At 41.6% G+C, this 20,750-nt stretch overlaps 1 protein-coding gene across 4 annotated transcripts in view; it reads right to left on the bottom strand.

Moving 5' to 3' along the window:
* Positions 1 to 681: 681 nt before the first annotated feature.
* RBM28 (RNA binding motif protein 28) overlaps positions 682 to 20,750 on the bottom strand; it is a gene marked incomplete at its 5' end in the record, with an annotated part of 30,043 nt that continues 9,974 nt past the window's right edge. For 2 of the 4 annotated variants that reach the window (XM_079711633.1, XM_079711630.1), the window contains 11 exons: positions 682 to 1,210; positions 3,298 to 3,397; positions 3,971 to 4,230; positions 7,455 to 7,529; positions 7,846 to 7,995; positions 9,884 to 10,042; positions 11,842 to 11,906; positions 12,885 to 13,020; positions 13,806 to 13,879; positions 16,952 to 17,061; positions 19,352 to 19,418. In XM_079711633.1, coding sequence (XP_079567759.1) covers positions 1,076 to 1,210; positions 3,298 to 3,397; positions 3,971 to 4,230; positions 7,455 to 7,529; positions 7,846 to 7,995; positions 9,884 to 10,042; positions 11,842 to 11,906; positions 12,885 to 13,020; positions 13,806 to 13,879; positions 16,952 to 17,061; positions 19,352 to 19,418 — 1,331 coding nt within the window. In that variant the 3' untranslated portion in view covers positions 682 to 1,075. Of the gene's footprint in view, positions 1,211 to 3,297; positions 3,398 to 3,970; positions 4,231 to 7,454; positions 7,530 to 7,845; positions 7,996 to 9,883; positions 10,043 to 11,841; positions 11,907 to 12,884; positions 13,021 to 13,805; positions 13,880 to 16,951; positions 17,062 to 19,351; positions 19,428 to 20,750 lie in introns of all 4 variants that reach the window. The other 2 variants (XM_079711632.1, XM_079711631.1) reach the window with 2 other exon arrangements.

A 20,750-nucleotide genomic window follows, 5' to 3' on the forward strand; every position in this document is an offset into this window, starting at 1 on the left:
GCCATCCTAGGGTTGATGGGTTGCCAAGCTGCTGCCAGAACATTTCGAACGCCCCAAGTCGCACTGTCTCAAGGTAACTCTGGAGATACAGCCTCTGTCCTTTAGTTCTCTCCAAAAGGTTTCAGTATTTTCATGGTCTCTCTTTTACCCATCTTTAAACCAATTAAGGGCATTTCTGAGCATTCATTAGTTTCCCAAGATACTGCAATGAAATAGCCATATCCCTAGGTCAGCAATGGTTCTGAAGAAAGCATCACTTATTATGGCACCAGACTGGACTGGGGAATTAAGAACTTTGTGCTGTATTTCCAACTCTTTCTCTGGCCATGCTCACTGCTCTCTCCACCACCCACCTCCTCTCTTGGGTCCTCAGGAGGAGGTGCTGGAAGAGAGGAAATGCAGGTTAGCACCACCCAGGCTAGTATCTGTGGGCCACTGCCAACTGATTTCTAGTTAACTACCAACAATTACCCACTCATTTGGCAAACAATTATCAGGTGTTGCTCCTGGCCAGGCCCCACGCCCTCAATTACTTTCCAAGTTTCTCCCACCCTCAAAGATTAGGTTGGAAATCATGTTTCTCTGCTCTTTCTTAATCGATTCCTGCAGTATGTAGGACTACATGCCTGAATTAGAGTTAGGAATATCAAAAACGTTTATAAATAATAAAGGATTCCCATATATTAGAAAGGAGAGTCTGTTATTCAAAAAGCCACAAAATATCTCATTTAGAGAAGCCACTTAACAAAATATACATCTTAAAAATTCAGCAGTCAAGAATGCTTTTTATAATTGTTTCCATTTGAGCAACAGAGAATTAAAATGGATAAGAATTATAAACACAACTTCACACAAAATACGCAAGAAGCATCACCATGTTTTTCTGAGGTTCCTCTTTGTGGTTATCTAACCACACACCAGGGAGGGACCAAAGTTCAGATGTGCCCCAGTCGCAGTGCCCCAAAGTGGCAGTGCACTCAAGGAGTTTCCTTCCCTCAGTAAATGACATGGGGGAGGCGGGGAGGCTTTACCAAGAAGCACACAATACAGCTTCTAACCCAGTCTGCTACCATCATCAACTGTCAAACCATTTGCTCCTCTTTGCAAGAGGAGCTCCTTTAGAAGGTCCCAATAACTTCTGCTTATACTGTTCGACCAGCTGGTTGAAACGAATTTCTGTCTTGTTTCCCTTAGCTTTCTTCCTAGGTACCTACAAATGAAAGGCAAGGAAACATAAGATAATCAGTTTCAAGCACTAAGTATTACCTTACCCTTAGGCCAGCCAAGGAAGAAAGTAGGTTCAGAGATCTTGTCCACCACAAGAGGGACTTCCAGACAGTGACCCCGCAAGGATCATCCATTGGTAAGAAATCAGACTGGGAGTGCCTAGGAGAAGGGCCCCACTAAAGTACCGAGTTTCAAAGGCCTCTCCCCCTTCAATTCCCAAATGTTCACACGGATCTCCTCCAAGATGAGTCAGCCCCAAGTCTGGATGGTCTTGCTTGTTGCCCTTTCCCTCACCAAGAATTACAGGGTTTCAAAGAGAGCTCTATAAGATAGTCCGATGGGTCAGAGGCTTCCCAGAGACACAGATTTCTTGAGTAGGATGAGAAGCTAATGCTCTTGTACCCTTTAAAGAAAGGAACTAGGCAAGGAAAAAAAGAAAATTTGACTTCAAATGATCAAGAATGCAGGACCACCACTTTCTATTAAGAACTAGGGCCCCTTGGAAGCTAATGCCAGGGTTGACGAAGAAATAGATAAGTTGGGACATCCAGTTGTACTAGAAAGTAAGGACACTATCAAAGACAGGGTCATGTCAGAAGGACTCAGGCAAGAGTCAACCTGAGGGGGCTTCTGCTGGCCTCAGATGGGACAAGAATAATGACTGCATCTCACTGAAACACATCAAGTACATAAAAACTCAGGAATTCACAACACTAAAAAAAATCTTACTGGTCATCAGAGGAGGTTGGTAGGGCAACTCATTACTCTGGAAACTGATAAAAGGAAAAAAACAAAATCAAGCATTTACCCTGCCTTTCCTACACAAATGATATTTCATGGGAACCAAACAGTTGACGAGGGAAGATTCTCTTTTCCTAGAAATATTCTTAAAAAACACAAAAGCGTTGATAAAATTAGAAAATTACCATTCTGCAACTCGTATTGAAATACGGATCTAGATAGCAATCATCGGTGGGTGCTAAGACCCTTAGGTGGGAGGCTGATGGGGGACTTTACAAATGGAGGGATAAGGTAGACAATTCCTAAACTTACTGATGAATCACAGCATCACTAAAAATGGGGCAACCAGACACTACGCACCTTATGGTGCAATGCAACAGAAAGCACACAGCACCACCTATGAAATACTCTCGCCAAGAAAACTGAACTTGAATCTAATCTAGCCTCTAGATCTAACAACCAGTTTGTAGGCAACATGGGGTGTTAGAGGAACAAGTTACATGACAGCACAAGGAAGAAAGCAACTAAATTCAAAATGTAATACATTCTAAGGCTAAGGACTGGCTTATCCAACAAATTAACTGCATGGAAAAAAGCGGGGGTGGATGTAAGGAAGACTGGATATTATAGGGGAAAAAAAAAAGATTTAAGAGATTTAAAAACGAAGTATAAGGAATTCCCTGGTGGTCCAGTGGTTAGGACTCTGTGCTTTCACTGCCGTGGCCCAGGTTCAATACCTGGTCGGGGAACTAAGATCCCATAAGCTGCAGGGCATGGCCAAAAAAAAAATTCCGAGTATAACATGTGGACTTTGTTTGGAACCTGATTCATACTAACCAACTTAAAAAATGTATTTTTGAGGCAACTGGGAACGTTTTAATATGAGTTACATATTAGCTATTCAGAGCTTCTTATTAATTTCATTAGATGTGATGATGGCATAATATGTGTTTGTGTATATGTGTGTTTAAGGCCTGATCAGCTCGAGATGAATTCTGAGATATTTTTCTGAGCAATATACCTCATTTTCACATGAGGCACATTTACAAGTGAAGTAGAATTCGCTTTAATATATTCACAGGGTGGGGTGGGGCGGGGGGTAGGTAAAACAAGATAATTGTTGAAGCAGAGTAAACAATACATGGGGTTCGTTTTATTATTCTCCCCACTTTTAGGACCGTATACCTCCACATCCTCTAAAAAGCTGCAATCCTGTACAGAAGTGCAATCCAGAAGCCCTTTCCTTTTGCACAACTAATCACGGCACAAGTGGCTGCTGACCCCGGCAGAGCTGTGCCATGCCAAAGCCTCAGGGCCTACAGAACTTACCTGCTTGGAAGATAATTTCTGCTTCTCTTGCTTCCAGTGGTTTATCTGGGGGTTTGGCTTCTTGGGAGGGAGAGGCTTCATTTTGCCTTTGTCCCGTAACCTGAAACAATATGGTCAAGTGTCACCCTGAGTTCCTCCTCTAATTGGGACCCCTGAGATTTTTCTCAGCCCAAAAGATAAAATGCCTTTTCTTACACTAGCTCTTTTTAAGCCCATGAGAAATCATGCTAAAAAGGGATACTGCAACAGAATGTCCTATGGCTCAACATCTGTATACTTGTCTTTTTGTTTTAGCTTAAAACCTCAAGGGAATCTCAAAAACCTTCATATACTTAACAAAAATTTTGTTAAGATCGACTTGACGGCACTAATCTGTTATCCCAAACAGAAACCTCACATAGATGGGCCTCAGCTGACAGAGACCGCCATCAGGACAGGAGGAAGCTCTTCAGAAGAGAAAAATCGCATAAAAGCCCGCACTGGAAGGCTCCTCTGAGGCCCCCTCTGCCAGTCCTGTTCCGGCCTCCATTTGGTCCAAGAGCGACTCTGCTGGTGTAGAGATACTTCATGTGGGACTGGCGCACACTAAGCATCCCTTTCATCCAAACAAAGCCACAAAGAGGAAAAAGGATGAAGCAAAACAAACCCTCTGAGCCGCCATCCTGCATCTCACCTAATTTTGGGGCCTCGGTGTGAGGGGAGCACCAGGACCTTTCTTCTCTTCTTCCCATCAGACAGCTCCACGTGCTCCACTTCGGCCTTGGTCTGGAACCCTGTCCACGAGACAGATCCTGTCTTCTCCTTCTGCTCCATGGGGGCCTTGCTTTGTTGATGCATGTGGTTCTGAGCTGTCTCCTGTTGCTGTTTTTTTCCAAGCTCTGGTTGTTCTTGCTGGGGCTGCTCACCAGTTGCCGACCTGGATTTCACTTTTTGCTGTATAAGACAAGAGAATGCCATTTAGTTACTGGGTGAGGTTTATTTGCTGGAAATACTCAGAAGAGGAATGAGCTGGTGAGAGAAAGGGAATTCTTCCCCCAAATAGTTAGAGACTATAGAAAAGTGAATGCAAGTAGTTCACAGGCCCTGAAATAGTAACAGATGGTTACTGGGTGGGGGACACAAAACAACCATTTCCCTTTCCACATGCAGAAATAGGGGAAAAGTACAGGTATGTCCAAAATGCAAAAGCCAGTAGAAAATAGGCCAGTAGCATGGGACAATTACCAAAGGTGTAACACATGTATAATGGGAATGAGAAGAAAGAAGAGAAATATTTGAAGTAATAAGAGCTAAGGATTTCCAAACTTAAGGACAGACACTAAACCACAGATCCAGGAAGCTCAGCCAAAAACCAAACAGGACATTAAAAAAAAAAGAAAAAGAAAAAAGTACACCGAGGCATATCATATCAAACAGCAGAAAATCAAAGAGAAAATCTTGAAAGAAGCCAGAGGTAGGGAAAATACATTACCTACAGAGGAGCAAAGTTAAGATTACATTGGATTAAAAAAAAAAAAGATTACATTGGATTTCCCTTCAGAAACCATATACGCAAGAAGAGAATAGAAGGAAATATTTAAAGTTTGGGGGAAAAAATCACCAACTTAGAATTCTTTACCCATGTAATTATCCTTCAAAAGTGAAGGAAAGGGGCTTCCCTGGTGGCTCAGCGGTTGAGAGTCTGCCTGCCAATGCAGGGGACACGGGTTCGTGCCCCGGTCTGGGAAGATCCCACATGCCGCGGAGCAACTGGGCCCGTGAGCCAAAATTACTGAGCCTGCGCGTCTGGAGCCTGTGCTCCGCAACAAGAGAGGCCGCGATAGTGAGAGGCCCGCGCACCGCGATGAAGAGCGGCCCCCGCTCTCCACAACTAGAAAAAGCCCTCGCACAGAAACGAAGACCCAACACAGCCAAAAATAAATAAATAGATAAAGCAAACTGTCAACAAGTAAAAATAAACACTATAAAAAAAAAAAAAAAAAAGTGAAGGAAAAACAAAAACTTTCTCAGACAAACAAAAATTAAAGAAATCTGGGAATTCCCTGGCAGTCCATGGTTAGGACTCAGTGCTCTCACTGCCAGGGGCCCGGGTTCGAGCCCTCATTGGGGAACTAGGATCCCACAATACACACAGTGAGGCCAAAAAAAAAAAAAAACTTTAAAGAAATTTATCACTGGTAGACCTGCCTTGCAAGAAATACTAAATGAATATATTAAGGGAGGGGAAATGACAGGTCAGAAACTCGAATCCATATAGAGAAAGGAAAAACATTAGAGAAAAGATAAATGAAATGAAGATAAGGAAAAGATGACGTGAGAAGGAAGACATAAAGTATGTTACAGATTTATTTTGCACTGAAGTGGGGGAAGAAAAAGAAGATTCATGTGAAATTAATGTAGTAATAATAACGTTATTTTGTCCTTTTCACCTCAGAAATCTAGATAGGCACACTGACACAACAAAGATCTATTATGTGCCTCTTATGTGCCAGTCTCTAAGTGGTAAGGGTACAGATGGACAGAATGAAGTGTCTACCTTTTAGCACTCACAGCCCAGTGGAGAAAGGAGACATCCACAAAGTAAAAAACTAAAAAAAAAGTTTAAGGAACTTCATGAAGTACAAGTAATAAAGTCTTATCTCTTTTGAGAGAGGTGGGGAAATGCTACTTGTGGAATATGAGTATGGAAGCTGAGTAGAAGCATCCTTGAGTCAGGAGAGAGGAACACTTTTACACAGAAAGATCAGTATGTACATAAGTATAGGCAACAAATAAGGCCAGCTGAATTTTTTTTTTAAGCCAGTAGCTACAGAATCACCTCTGACTTAGGCAGTAAATAATTCTATAACTACAATAACAAAGCTGCCTTGAATAATAACCAGAACTCAGGTTTTTCCAACCCAGGGCCATTGTATTAACCACTGATACCGCTCCTCTAAAAGTCATGCTCAGGGCTTCCCTGGTGGAGCAGTGGTTAAGAATCCGCCTGCCAATGCAGGGGACACGGGTTCGAGCCCTGGTCTGGGAAGATCCCACATGCCGCAGACCAACTAAGCCCGTGCGCCACAACTACTGAGCCTGCACTCTAGAGCCTGTGAGCCACAACCACTGAGACCACAACTACTGAAGTCCGTGCACCTAGAGCCTGTGCTCCGCAACATAAGAAGCCACCGCAGTGAGAAGCCCGCGCACCGTAACAAAGAGTAGCCCCTGCTCGGCGCAACTAGAGAAAGCCCGTGTGCAGCAATGAAGTCTCAACGCAGCATAAATAAATAAATAAATAAATTTATAAAAGTCATGCTCATGATATACACCATAAAGACACCAAAGCACTGCAAATGTTTGGTATATACGCAAGTTAAGGTATAATATCAATGAGATCTGTAAGAGTTATGGTGTCAAAAATAACCTGGCCTTCTATGTCCTGCGGCAAGATGGGTAAGAGAATGAGTACTGACTGTGCTGACTGTGTGGTAACCGAGACAACTTACACGCGTTACCTCATTTAATTCTCATCAACCATGTAACACAGATGATGTTAATCCTATTTTTACAAACTAGAAACTGAAGCTGAGAGAGGTAATAACTTGCCGAGGAACTCAGAAAGGGGCAGAGCCTGAGTTTGAACACGAATATTCTTGTTCCCAAAGTCCCTGTTCTTTCCTCTATACTACACTAGATTAAAAACAGTACTAAAACTATCAGGCATCACACTTCTGGAGCCATCTAAGAAGAAAACAGAATTATGGAAGAGAGAGCTGAAATCTACAGGTAATGTAAAACTTAACCTTGGCTATTAATTTTGACACGTGCCATCACCAAACACTGCAGTACAGGCACTGCTGACTGGTGATAACATCAGTCTGATTCTCCTCTCTCCTTCCTCCCCATTCTGTGCAGCTATCACAAGACAGGCCAGCAGAGGAGAGATGGCCTGCAGAGTTCTAGGGAACTAAGAGTAAAGGGTAACAAAGAACCTAACGAGGAAAAGACCTACTTTAAGGGAGCAGAACCACAACCTGAACAAAACAGGAGTTTAAATATGGCCCGAAAAAAAAATTGTTCTAACTGAACCGTACACTTAAAAACAGTAAAGTTTATGTGTATACTACTACAATTTAAAAAACAAAGACAGAAAAAACATTTCAGTTCCGTACCAGGCTGCGCTGGATCCTCAGTTCCTTTATTTTAAGTTTCCTTCGATCTTCCAAAGAGAACTCCACTATTGGTCTCTGTGGCAGAAGGGGACAGAAAGTCATTCATTAGATTTCTTAATCTCTGCATGCAATGAGCTGAGATATCGTCCCACCACTACCCTCTTTCTTGCAAGTCAGAGGATGCTGCTCACTTCACTCTACTTAAATGCAAGGGGCCAGTTCTGCAAGCAGTCTATCCAGTTTAGTGTTCCTTCTAATCATCTTATCACCTGAATCACTGATCACTCCTCCAACGCCTTGCCACTCTTACCCACCATACAAACGTCAGAGGGTTTTCCGCAAATGGCCCTCAGAGGAACATGTTCCCCCCCCGCCCCAGGATGAGGCTCACCTTCTGAGGCCCAAAGATTTCTGGATTGTTGTTGATGTGGCGTAGGGCTGCCAGGGCATGCTCGTGCTCCTGGAACTCTGCAAAGGCATAGCCCAAGGACTGACCGTTAATTTTCCCATGAGCTCCTTTAAGGCCTCGCATTACCCGACACTACGAGTAGAAAAAGAAAAAGAATCAGTAATTGGAGGATAAAGATCCTTAACAGCTTCAACAAGAAATCAGGTTATTGGAACAGTTTTCATATATATATCACCATCACAAGAGTTTTACTGGAATAGCACTTATAAATGTCTGTTTTATTAGAATACACCTACGGAGAGCACAAAACGAGTTAAACAGATATTTTCTTGCTTTCTAAGAGCTTACAGACATCAATACAGACCTACAAATAAGCATGTAAATAAAATTAATTTCCCAAGGGAAAATTATAATAGCTAACTGTTGACACAACAATACACACAAGCTGAGAGGTACGTGGTACTTGAGGTTGTATAAGTTAGCACTGAGGCTAAAAAGCCATCTGTGTATCCCCTCACTGAAGAAACCACTCAGAAAGGAAATTACTGAAGAAGGGAAGGATAAGGGCCTGATGGCTTTAGATAAGAAAGACAATTCAGGTATGGGGAAGCTCCTGCCCAACATATAGCCTCAGAAATACAGGAAGGAGCTTCAGCCGTCTTTGCTCAGAGCTCAGATCCTCTCTGGCATGATTTTTCCCTAAATCCTTAAGCTGTAATAGGCATCCTGGGGCACCGAGGAACAGTAGGATATTTTGGGAAAACTGATTGTTTACGTGCTTTTACTCCTGGAAGCTGTAGTTATTATGTAACAGAGAAGTCCAGGTATTGGGTACACATGGATGCTGCATTTGGTGTGTGTCCGGTATCTACTCTGTGCCTAGAACTGTGCCATGTACTGTAGGATAATCAAGAAAAGCATAAAATGAGGCTCCTATCCTCAAGAGGCTTACTATCTTACTGAGACACGATATTTACACATATGAAAGAATTAAAGAGAAAATTCAATATAATGTAAATATTGTAAAACACACATACATTTCTCTAAATGATGGCAGGTGTTAAATGTGCAGACTCTTACTAAGCATTGTGGATGTTAATGAGAAATTACACAACTCACCCCTATGCCAGTAACAGTTGGACAGTTACCAAGTTTTACCAAGAGTGGTGTCGGCTACGTGCTGACATGTTCATATTCTCTCCTGGAATTCCCTGACTACCAATACCTTACATTTTGAAGAGGCTTTCCAGGAGTAGGAAAATAGTTTACGGTGATGAATCAGAGCAAAGCAGATTCATAATATTGGCTAGGTTACTTATTCAGTAAACACTAATCAAGAGATGACTATGTGCCAGGTATTATGCCAAGAACTGGGAACAATGAGGTAACGCCTGCTCTCTAAGAGCTCAGCCTGGTGGGGGAGGAATGACTGGCAGACCGTCACAAGACCTGTAGTAGTCAGTACTATGACAGAGGTATGCAGGGGTGTTGTGGGAGCAGAGGAGAGGTCTCTGTACGCACACAGAGCCTGACCAAGGCTTGGTGTGAATCCAGAGTCTGTCTAACGTAACTGCTGAAGACCCGGGTGGCTCTCTATGCTCACCACAGGGCACTGAGGACTCTTACTACAGGGTAAGAGCCTAAATGGTAGTGAAATGCCCTTCTAAAGAGCAAAGCACACAGATTATTTTCTCTGCAAGAAAATTAACCTTACAGCACCTGGTATAATGCTGAGAACACAGCAGGTATTCAATAAATGCTTGCTAAATTAATTCATGAGGGCAGAGACTTCCTCACATTCTGCTGCAATTTGGTCAGATGTGAAAGGTAGTTCTTAGAAGAGGTTAAAAAAAAAAATTTTCAACCCCATAAAACCACAAAAATCACCAAACTCAGCCTTGTCTGCTGACAGTGTGTCCAAAAGAAAATCTGTCAATCTGCCACACCACAGCCTGAACGAAATATTCGATCTGACCCAGGTTGAGTACCTAAGTTCTGAGTGGGCAGGGCCAACTCTCACCTCCTTGATGCGCACCCCCTTCTCCCGTCTAGTGGCATTCAGCAGCAGCTTTCTGAGCTGTTTGTCATCCACGGCCTTTGGGAGATTGTGCAGGCACAGCCTGGTCCGGGAGACAAAGATATTCTGGTCCTTGAGTTTCTGATGCTTCAGCAGCTCAAACTGAAAGAACAATAAATTGTTAACAATACAATCCACCCTTTAAAAATACAGGCTCATAATTCTCCAACAGGAAAGAATCATGACGCCTATCCAATAACCACACATCTAGAAAAAAGGAGGGAAACCACCCACCCTGCAGCCTTATGATACTCAGCACAGGGAAAGAAAGGGTCAAGGAAGCAAGATGATGGTGGAGAGGTGATAAGATCATGGGCTCTGGAGTCAGACTGAATTAGAAATCCATCTCTAACTGGAGAAGCTACATAAAATTGTTTAAGCCTCAATAATTTCACCTACAGAGTAGAACTGTAGATCAAAATATAAGACCAATCTTTCAGTACTGATGTGAGGCTGCAATGAAGTAATACACATAAAATCCCAAGCTCAAACCTGGCCCAGAGAAAATAAAAAATAATAACTGTAGTTAACATCTATGCCAAGTCCTTATCTACCCATCAACTCAAACTAATTACTTAGTCTTTCCAAAAGGAAATGGAATTTATTTAAGAATTCTTGACAGAATATTATCTCGTCTCAACTCCGCCACCTTGAGGCAAAGAAACGTCTCAACTCTGCCACCTTGAGGCAAAGAAACGTCAATGGCCATAGAAACAAACTGCATCTAGACCCTCAACTATACTACACAAAGCACTGGTCCCAGGGCAACCTGTCTCTAAAGTGAAAGGATGACATTCTTCTCCTGATTTGTTTGTTAAAATTAGCTCAGTAGAAAAAAGTTTGCAATTAAATTTTTTCTTTTATCAAGTCTCATTCCTGCTGCTTCTTGTTTGGTAAAGGTACTAACAAATCACAAAATAAACAAATACCCTGGAAATGAATATTAAAAGGGCTATTTGAAGAGGTTATCATGCTTAAATTAAACAGTCTAATTTTTCTCCTAGGAAAAACTGTGCTGCTGTGAATTACAATGTATATAATCTAGTGACATTTTTGCTAGAAAAATTCACTCTAAGAGAGAATTAAATGTGTCACTATCACATTGTGATCAGAAAAGGGCATACAATGCCCCCCAAATAACCAGGATTTCCAGATGTTCACTACCAAAAAAAGTTGAGAACACTAGTCTAGAAACTGCACAGAGAAAAGACATGCTGCCTCTTGCTGTCACTATATTCTCATCTCTGTCCGTCATCTTCTGCACTTTCAGGTTCTATAGTTCATTCTGTTAATGAGCATGAATCTTTACCATTCTAGGCTGGCTTAGCTTTTTGAAAGTAAGCTATATGGGCAAAAGTAAAAATTACCAGAACAAATATTGCCGAGCAGCAAAGGAACTCAATAGCATCAGTTATCAGTAGAAATCCCATAACATAGTTTTCCTACTGGAGACACCACCCTCCCCCCGTCAAAACAGACATCTTAACTCTCCCTTCCAAGACCCACATCTACACCTCCTTCCCTACTAACTCTAGCCACCCTGACCTTCCTTTCTTATGTTATTCTGCATTTATACTGACACCTAATTATATACAGCCCGAGCCTCTAGGTATCTACTCCATGATCCAGACACATACTATGTGGCAAACGTTTACTGCTGAGCATAAAATAAAGAATAAGACCCAGTTCTTATAATGGCATATAATGCTGACATGATATTATGTATAACGCTGGGTTAATTGCTGTTTCACCTGTGTGCTTGTTTTCTAACAACAGTGTAAGTAGCACCTGTGACCGATACTTGCTTGGCTCTTTGATGAGCATCTCTAGCATTCAATTATTATTATTTATGGATTTTATTAAGTCATGCAGAACATGAAGACTGGTGCCTATCTACTCACTCGTTCTCTTTTGGCCATATCAGCAGCACTCACACCCTCTGCAGCCTTCGTCCCAGCACGAATCACTGCAGAAAGAGGGAAAAAGGCCAAGACATCAGCAAGGGAATTTTCACTGAGCAATAAGAGGAATGTGATTTGAATGATGCAAGCTCTCTGTACAGGGCCCAGAGGACTATGCTGGCCAGGACATAGTGGCATCTGGGTAGGTCCAGAAATAGGCTACAGGGCTAAGTTCTTGTCTATGAGCTGCTCTCAAGGACTAAAACTCTGAACATTTTGTGATTTTGTTCCTCTCCTTCCTTTCTCTCAGAGTTTCATGTACATGCCCAAAGTCAGATGGTAAGGCCTAGAGAAAGCTCTGGAAATAAGTACATTTTAGGCATCTAGAATGCAAAAATGCTCTACCTATAACCTGTCCTTGGAATTTCAATGCACATGTATTTGGGAGCCATTACTAAGCAGTGAGATAAGCCAACCTAGAAAACAGCTACATCGTAACACAGGGCCTAGTCTCAAAGGCTAATGGTCTCCCATTTGCTAGTCCAGGCTGTGCAGCTGTGCAGCAGGTGGCAATATTGTGATCTACAGGAAAGGATTCTCTTTTATCTTAATTAAAGCTAATTCCTGATTATCTTTCTGACATTAAGGGAAAGGTACTCAGTGCATATTTAAAATCCATGAGTAATCCAAAAGAGTAATTTTCATCATAATTTTCAACTTCTTCAGAAAACCTATCAGGAATGATGACAAAAGGCAAAGGTAATTTGAGTTTTTCCTCCCTCTTTGCCCTGCTAATCCTCTGACAAAAAGGTCTAAAGGCAAGCAGGCAAAAAGAAGAAAGGGACTCGTTAATCCAGGAACTGGGTGAAGGCTTCCTAACAGAAAGCCACATCTACTAAAGTGGATTAACAATATATCACTGTTAAAGAGGACACAGGGTTTTTAATTTGAAACATGCCCCAAACATACTATTGCCAGGTCACTGTCACAGCAAGGGGCCAGCTACTCAGAAGCCTGGTTCCCATATCTCTGCCACCACTCACAGCCTTCTCGGGCCAGATAGAGGTTCCGGGTCCCAGTCGGCTTCTTCACCTTCTTTGTCCGGAGCTTTGCAGCCTCGTCACGGGTCACTGCCAAGTCAACCTTAAGCTGCCGGCCATCCAGTTTAAGCCCACCACTCTGTAACAGATTGCAACCTCTCTTAAAATTCATGATGCGCAGAAACTAAGCACCTGACAAGGAACACCAAGGAAAGGGAAAACAGCAAACCCAAATTATACTGTGGAACCCAACCCCCAGGATGTTTTAGCCCAGCTGGTTGCAAGTAGATCCCTGAGCCTAACAGTATTTAGCACAGCTGTGCAAAGGCCACATGTTCATTTGTTTTAAGGGAGCTGATTAGTCCCAAAGTAGGCCCAAATTGAGGAAAATGATCTGGAAACTGGCAAATTTTTAGTATTCTAAAGAAAGCTAATGAAATGGTAGTATTAATACTCAGGAGAATTTAAGAGACAATGGCAATACAGAGTAACTTATCTCAAAACAATTTACACTTGGTTATAGAAATCACAGAAAAATTCTCCGTCACCCACACTTTCTCTCTCAAACATTTACTCCACTTCACAGATGGCCTTAATCCCTTCTTGTCCCAGTGTTTCATGTCATCAGCCTAGGATAGAGACTGACATACAGAGAGTGAACCGTAGATTATTATACCTGTTTCCTCACCTGTAAAGTAAGAATAATGATTGTACTTACCTTATATACACCTACAGGGCTGATGTGAGGATTAAGTAAAGTAACGTATGTAAAGCTCAGTGCCTAACATACACTACGTGCTCAACAAGTGTTAGCTTTATTATTATTATATCATTGACAATAATAAGGCTTTGTGTAAACCTCAGATGCTGCCCCTGGGAGCCACTACTGCCTAAGTTACAGAGTAAAGGAAATGTCTTCCTTACCTCGGTCTCTGGAGAGGCAGCTTCGAGGCATTTCTGAGCCGCTTCTTGAGTCATGAACTGGGCAAATGCACAACCTGCACAGAGAGAAAAAACTAAGTAGATCCCAAACACCCATGGCCCACCAGGAATCCAAAGACAACACTACAGGGGCTTCCCTGGTGGTGCAGTGGTTGAGAGTCCGCCTGCCGATGCAGGGGACACGGGTTCGTGCCCCGGTCCGGGAACATCCCACATGCCGCGGAGCGGCTGGGCCCGTGAGCCATGGCCGCTGAGCCTGTGCCCCGCAACGGGAGAGGCCACAACAATGAGAGGCCCGCGTACCGCAAAAAAAAAACAAAAAAAAAAAACCCAAAGACAACACTACAGATGGTGGCAGCCTGACACAAAGTGGAGGGGCAGTAGCATCCTTTGGTTTAGTACTAAGAGACTTAACTAAGAAGCCCTGTGTCAGGCCCTGGAGGTTCAAAGACAGGCAAGATAGCACACTTGCTCAAAATGAAATTTTATTATTACTTCCTTCATCTTTTCTAAGGCTTCTTAGAAACTTTAGTCTCACCGTCCCACTCCTTAATAAGAAACATCCACAAGAAATCTAGAGAAATTCCAGCCTAACATTTAATTCAGCATCACTCGCTGCGTGCCTATCAGAGGACTAAAAAAATGAGGCAGCAACCACTTAAGCCTGAAATTAAATTACAGATCTCACTGTTATCACAGTCACTGGGAGGCATTATATAAGGACAGATCTAGCTCTTGGAGTAAAAGTCCCTGGCCTCTATCCCATGAATATAGTGGTGAACCAGAAAGCCGTGAGCTCAACTCTTTTTTGTTTTGTTTTGTTTTCATGAATTCAACTCGACTCATGCTGTAGAATTTCCACACCTTTCACTGGTTAGAGGCAGGGCCAATCAACCCATCCTAATTTTCTGCTCTTGATAAAAAGCAGCTTATGTAAGAAAAAAAAGTTCACCTTAAGTAAACTCAAAAAAAAAATTAAGTGCCATAATATTTTGTTAGTATTCCTTTAAACTTTAATTATTCCCTCATATATGAAAATAATGCCATATTTCCTGGAGCTACTAGAGCACTGATCTTTTTTTTTTTTTTTTTGTGGTATGTGGTACGTGGGCCTCTCACCGTTGTGGCCTCTCCCGTTGCAGAGAATAGGCTCCGGACGCGCAGGCTCAACGGTCATGGCTCACGGGCCCAGCCGCTCCGCGGCATGTGGGATCTTCCCGGACCGGGGCACGAACCCGTGTGCCCTGCATCGGCAGGCGGACCCTCAACCACCACGCCACCAGGGAAGCCCTAGAGCACTGATCTTTTGCCCCTCTAAGAATGAATGGCAGCAGACTAACTGAAAGGACACCTGCGGCAGGCCAACCCAAGGGTCGCCATCTAGTGAGGTCTTCCCTGCTTCCTCCAGGCAGAGCCAAGTGCCCCCCCACCCCCCGCCGGTCCTCCACTCTCATCTCTATTACAGCACTGGTCAGGTGGCATCTTCCCCAAAAGACTTGAATGTCTCTGGAAGAGGGGCCATGTTTCTTGGCTATTTCTACATTTGTAGCACCTACCATAATGTTCAGCATTAGTAGATACTCAATAGGAAGAAACAGGTAACATAGAAAGAAATATGGGGGGAAAAATGTTTCTAACAGGCAGATTAGCCTGTTTGTCCAATATGAAGAAAATAGGATGAGTTCTTCTCTCTGAATGGGTAAGAATTTTACCATTGGAATTTCCAGGGTAACTACTGGGTTAAATCCTACCACCTTCCTAAAAGTCTTCAGACAATACCTAGCCCTTCCAGGCAGTGAAATAGCATGCTGACAGGGGTGAGGAATAGGAGGAGGTTGTGGGAGGAGGCAGAAAAAGTGCCAGAAAATTTTAATATGAGCTGAGGAAAGACAATGCATTATGAAAAAAAAATAATGGAAACTATGCCTATTAAGACCATTAACTCTCAGCTAACATTAACAGACCAAGAAAGAGACTGAGCAAGTCAACTAGACTCCATTCTGAAAATGTCAACCCAATACACTACTGCACCCAGAAAGAGACAAAAGAGATCATCAAAGTCAAGCAATATCCTACAGTACTTGTAACATTTTATGCAATCCTAGTTGCCCATTTTCAGAAAAATATACTAGAAATGGAGAAGGTCCAAGAAGTACAATTGAATATCAGAGCTGAACGCACGTTAAGTGATTCGTTGAACCCACTCGTTTTACATGTAAGAAACTGAAGCCCACAGTGGTTAAATGATTGCCAAAAATCACCCAGCCGGTCTATGGTTTAGCTGGGATTAGATCCCTAATCTCCAGGAAGCATTTCAGTTTTCTTTCCATTATACTACCTCATTTACATCTTTCACAGCAGAGTAAAAACCAAAAATGATCAAGTTTCATCAAACTGGAAAATAAGAAGGTTCAGAATGGAGGCAATTAATCCATAGATAGGCTCCAGAGAGCCCCAAAACACTCAGAAATGGCATTTTTCTGAGGACAGGGTTCAGAATTTTTGCTAGATCTCAAAGGAATCAAGAACCAGAATGAATTAAGAATTCACTGCTTTAGTAGAATGACTGCAGTTGATAAAATCAAAGATTATGAATGGGTCGAAAAGGTGCTTACCTAACAACAGTATATTAGAATAAGGAGTGGTCAACCTTTAAGCTCAAAAAAAATAGCTTTAGGGGGGAAAAAAAAAAAATTAAGCCAGCACTCCTGCTACATAGTTTTCCTTCTGACTGTTGCCACTGCAACAAAGTTTCTGTCAGCTTCCACCTCTAACAAAAGCAACTGAAAAATATCCCAGCAATTTCAAGCAATGTGGAATGATTAATACCCACGAGATGCTATCACATCTGAAATTCAAAGAACAACAAATGAAATTCATTACCCTAAAGTAAATAAGCAAGAGCTTAAAAAGCTGAGACAAAATTATGGCTGGCAGCACCATTACAGATGCTGAGTTTGACAACATGGAAGACAACCTCAGAATGTCCTTGGTGCTTCTATGGATCACAGAAACCTGGATAATGATGGACCCCTCAGAATGGCACACACTATGCTCCCATGTAACCTAGTCAGTGCCCATGGCAGTGGTCTCAACCCTTTTGGGCCTCACCAGCTGACAGCAAATACCTTTAGAATGCTCTGTGTCTGGATGCAAGACAATGCGGACATATTTAAGATCTCCAAACTGCTGGAGGAGCTCTCCAAGGTCTTCTTCCTCTGAGTCGAAGGACAGGTTTCTATGGAGGACAATCAGGTCACAAGAAAGGTCAATTACAAAAGTGAGATCCTACCTTCCAGTACAAGGTGAGTGAGTCAGACATCAACTGGAGTGGTTCCCTTGCTCATAACCACCCTTCCCAGGAACAGCACCAGGGGGTGGCTCCCACTAGCCAGGCCTCCAGTGTATGACTCTGCCTATTGGCTGTAACCGACTGACCTTCCTCTGTTAATCAAATTCTCCCCCAGGAATATAAAACTTGAACAGACATATACAAAGACCAGAAGTTGTAGATACAGATTCACTTCAAAACAGCAGTGTCCCACTTGAGGGAAACTTACGGGGAGCTGAAAATGTTCTATATCTTGATCAGAGTGATGGTTACACAGATATACACATATCCATGTATAAAGGTATATGTATATAGATGGTTATATACATGAAAAATGTCACTGATTGTACACTTACATTAACACACTTTACAGAATACATGTTATACCTTAACGAGGGATAGAAAAAAGGATGGGTGTCTTCAGAGAAAAGAACACATAGCCTTCTGCAGCCAGGGTCCCAGAACCACCCAGATCTTCATCCCCTTCTTGAGGTCTGCTCTTTGACAACTTTTGTTCTGTGAGCCACCCTAATGTTCATCCAACATACCAGCCTTTTCACTTAAACTGGCCAAACTTAGTTTCCCTTACTACAACCAAAAGATTCACAGACAGCTAATGAAAAGTCAAATGTCTCCTCTGTACTCCTATGAAATCCAGGTTTCAGTTAAAATTTTACAGAAGTCAGAAAATCCTTCAAAATAATAACTCAAAACCAAACATGGTAAAGTTTACTAGCTAAGTGCAAAAACAACAAAAAACTACTATTTCTCTCGATGGGATTAAAAAATGTTGGAAGGAGATTCTGTTCTACTAAATTTCAACACAGTGTAAAGATTCCTCTTTTCCCAGCTATGCACAGCCTTCCAGGGGTAAGAAAAACAGTCCCAAATAAATATCTACAATTTTACTTCTCTTATGCTAGTTAACAACCCCATAAACAGCTCTATCTTATGGAATAACCAAGATAAAAAAGATGTTCTGGAATAAGACATATCCTAGCTACATTATTTCTTCTAATTTGCCTCATCGTGGACATAGTTTTCTCTCTTCCATCCTTTACTTCCCTAAGTTCTTTTTTAATTAAAAGATGTATAAGGAATGGTATCCTTGGTATTGAGGTCACAGGCTTCTAAGTGTGACATTCCTTCTTTCCTGTTACACAGAATCCTCTACAAATACAAAATTATATAGAAATTACAAATAACACAGTAAAAAAACATGGAAAGACATGCTATAAAGAAAGAAAATGGGACATATATACACTAATATGTATAAAATGGATAACTAATAAGAACCTGCTGTATAAAAAAATTAATTAAATTAAAAAATTAAAAAAAGAAAGAAAGAAAGAAAATGGGCTACAGCACAGCATGTATAGGCTAAAATCATCTTTGTAAATATTTATGATGTTATGAACATGTGTGTGGGTGTTCCCCAAGCAGTGATTAAGGTTAACTTTTTGCTTATTCATTTCCTGTATTTCCCACAATAAACATAAATTACTTGTATAATGAAAACAATCTTAAAAGACTATACAAGAGAATAAAATAGACATCTCTAAAATAAGACCCAAATGGCCCTAGCACAATGGTACTTAAGGATGAGAAGGCATGCTTGAGGTATGCCGAAGATATCCCAACCTCCTGAAAACACCAACCTACTGCAGTCAGTAGGACTAAAACAGCAATGGCAACATGATACAACACCTATCTCCCTCCCTCAGTTTTCCAGGAAACAGATGGGATGCCTCACTATACTCTGGACATGACTGTAGAAGATAAGTGAGGCATGAAGAGAGAATTCACTTGGGATAAGTGGTATCACCCCTCCCTAGCACTCACCCTAAAACAAAGGCCAGAAGCAAGATGGTTCTAATAGTTGAAAAACTGATCTGTTCCAAATGATCCCACCCCAATTACAAAGAATGAAATCTAAATGAGGACAAGATATAAAGACCCCTGCTATTTATCTTCTGTGTATAGTTCTGATTCTCCTACACATTTCTCATTGTGTGCTATGTTCCTAGCACACATTATGTGCTAATGGTCTTCGATGCATCTAACTTTTTGGCCTAGCTAACAGAATTAGTGCAAAAAGAAGATGATGAAGAAAGGAAAGAAGGGAGGGAGGAAGAATGGAAGAAAAGAAACCTATGAAGGCAACACAAACAGCAGTTCTCAAGATAGAAAGTCATACCTGATAAAGACAGTTTTCCCTTCATTCACATCAGAGGGTAATTTCCTCTTCTTCTTCTTCTTTGAGACTTGTATATCCAAAGTAAAAAGAAAAACAAAAAACTGAAAAAGACTAGTACAAGCCTTACAACAAAGGCTTTTAAATATATAAAGATCTTACATAAATTAAGAACTCCAATTAAAAATGAACAAAGGATATGCAACTAAATATACGAAGATGCTCAAACGCACTCATAATTAAAGAAAAACACAGCACAAGAAATGAGATACTATTTATCACCAACAGATTGGCAAACAACAAAAAAGACAGATGAAATCCATTGTGGTAAGGGTGTGGGGAAAAAGAGAGATTCCCATATACTGTTGTGACAGTGTAAACTTTCTGGAAATATAAAATGTAAACATTTGAGGAGAAAAAAATATATATCTACATTCGCATACACAAATATACATTATATTCTACATAAGTGCATATACATTCATGTTTTTGCTTATAAAAGCATTAACTATCCTTAGATACACAAGAAACACTGGTTGTCTCTGGGGAGGGGCCCTAAGTGGCTGCGGATTTGGGTTTAAGGGAGACTCATTGATTTTAAGAATAGACATAGGGGCTTCCCTGGTGGCGCAGTGGTTGAGAGTCCGCCTGCCGATGCAGGGGACACGGGTTCGTGCCCCGGTCTGGGAAGATCCCACATGTCGCGGAGCGGCTGGGCCCGTGAGCCATGGCTGCTGAGCCTGCGCGTCCGGAGCCTGTGCTCCGCAACGGGAGAGGCTACAACAGAGAGGCCCACACACCGCAAAAAAAAAAAAAAAAGGAAAAATAGACATATATGCTTATATATACACAGAAAATTTCTGGAAGGATACAAAAGAAATAACAGAGACTACTTTGGGGGACTACTGGGAGGACTGGTGAGGAACTTTTAAAGATCTTACATAAATTAAGATCTTACATAAATTTCTATATTACACCCTTCTGCACTATTTATATTTTTTGTACTGTATTTTTAATTAATTTTCTCTCATTATTATCCATCAGTCTTATAATTTTTTCAAGTGAAAGAATGGTAAGAGACAGCTGAATCTGGTTATAGAATGCAAGGTCTCTCAGTTCCTTCAGAATAAAAGCTTCTTTGCTTCTAAGGTGTCTACTATTCTCTCCTCACAGAAAAAGCTTATTTCCTCAGATTTCTCATATGGTCAAATCAACATGCCAGACTTACAGAAAAGGGAGAAGGGAGACCTGAGAAGTGAATAAAAACCTCCACCCAGACAAACTAAAGGACCACTTACTGACTGCTCCTCATTCTGTAATGACCTGCCTCCCTCAATAAACTAGTTGAGTTTAAACCCAACATTCTTGATAAAAGTAGCAATATGGTTTGGTTACAGTTTTA

The sequence above is a fragment of the Hyperoodon ampullatus genome (assembly GCF_949752795.1).
Source record: "Hyperoodon ampullatus genome assembly, chromosome: 9".
NCBI lineage: Eukaryota > Metazoa > Chordata > Mammalia > Artiodactyla > Ziphiidae > Hyperoodon > Hyperoodon ampullatus.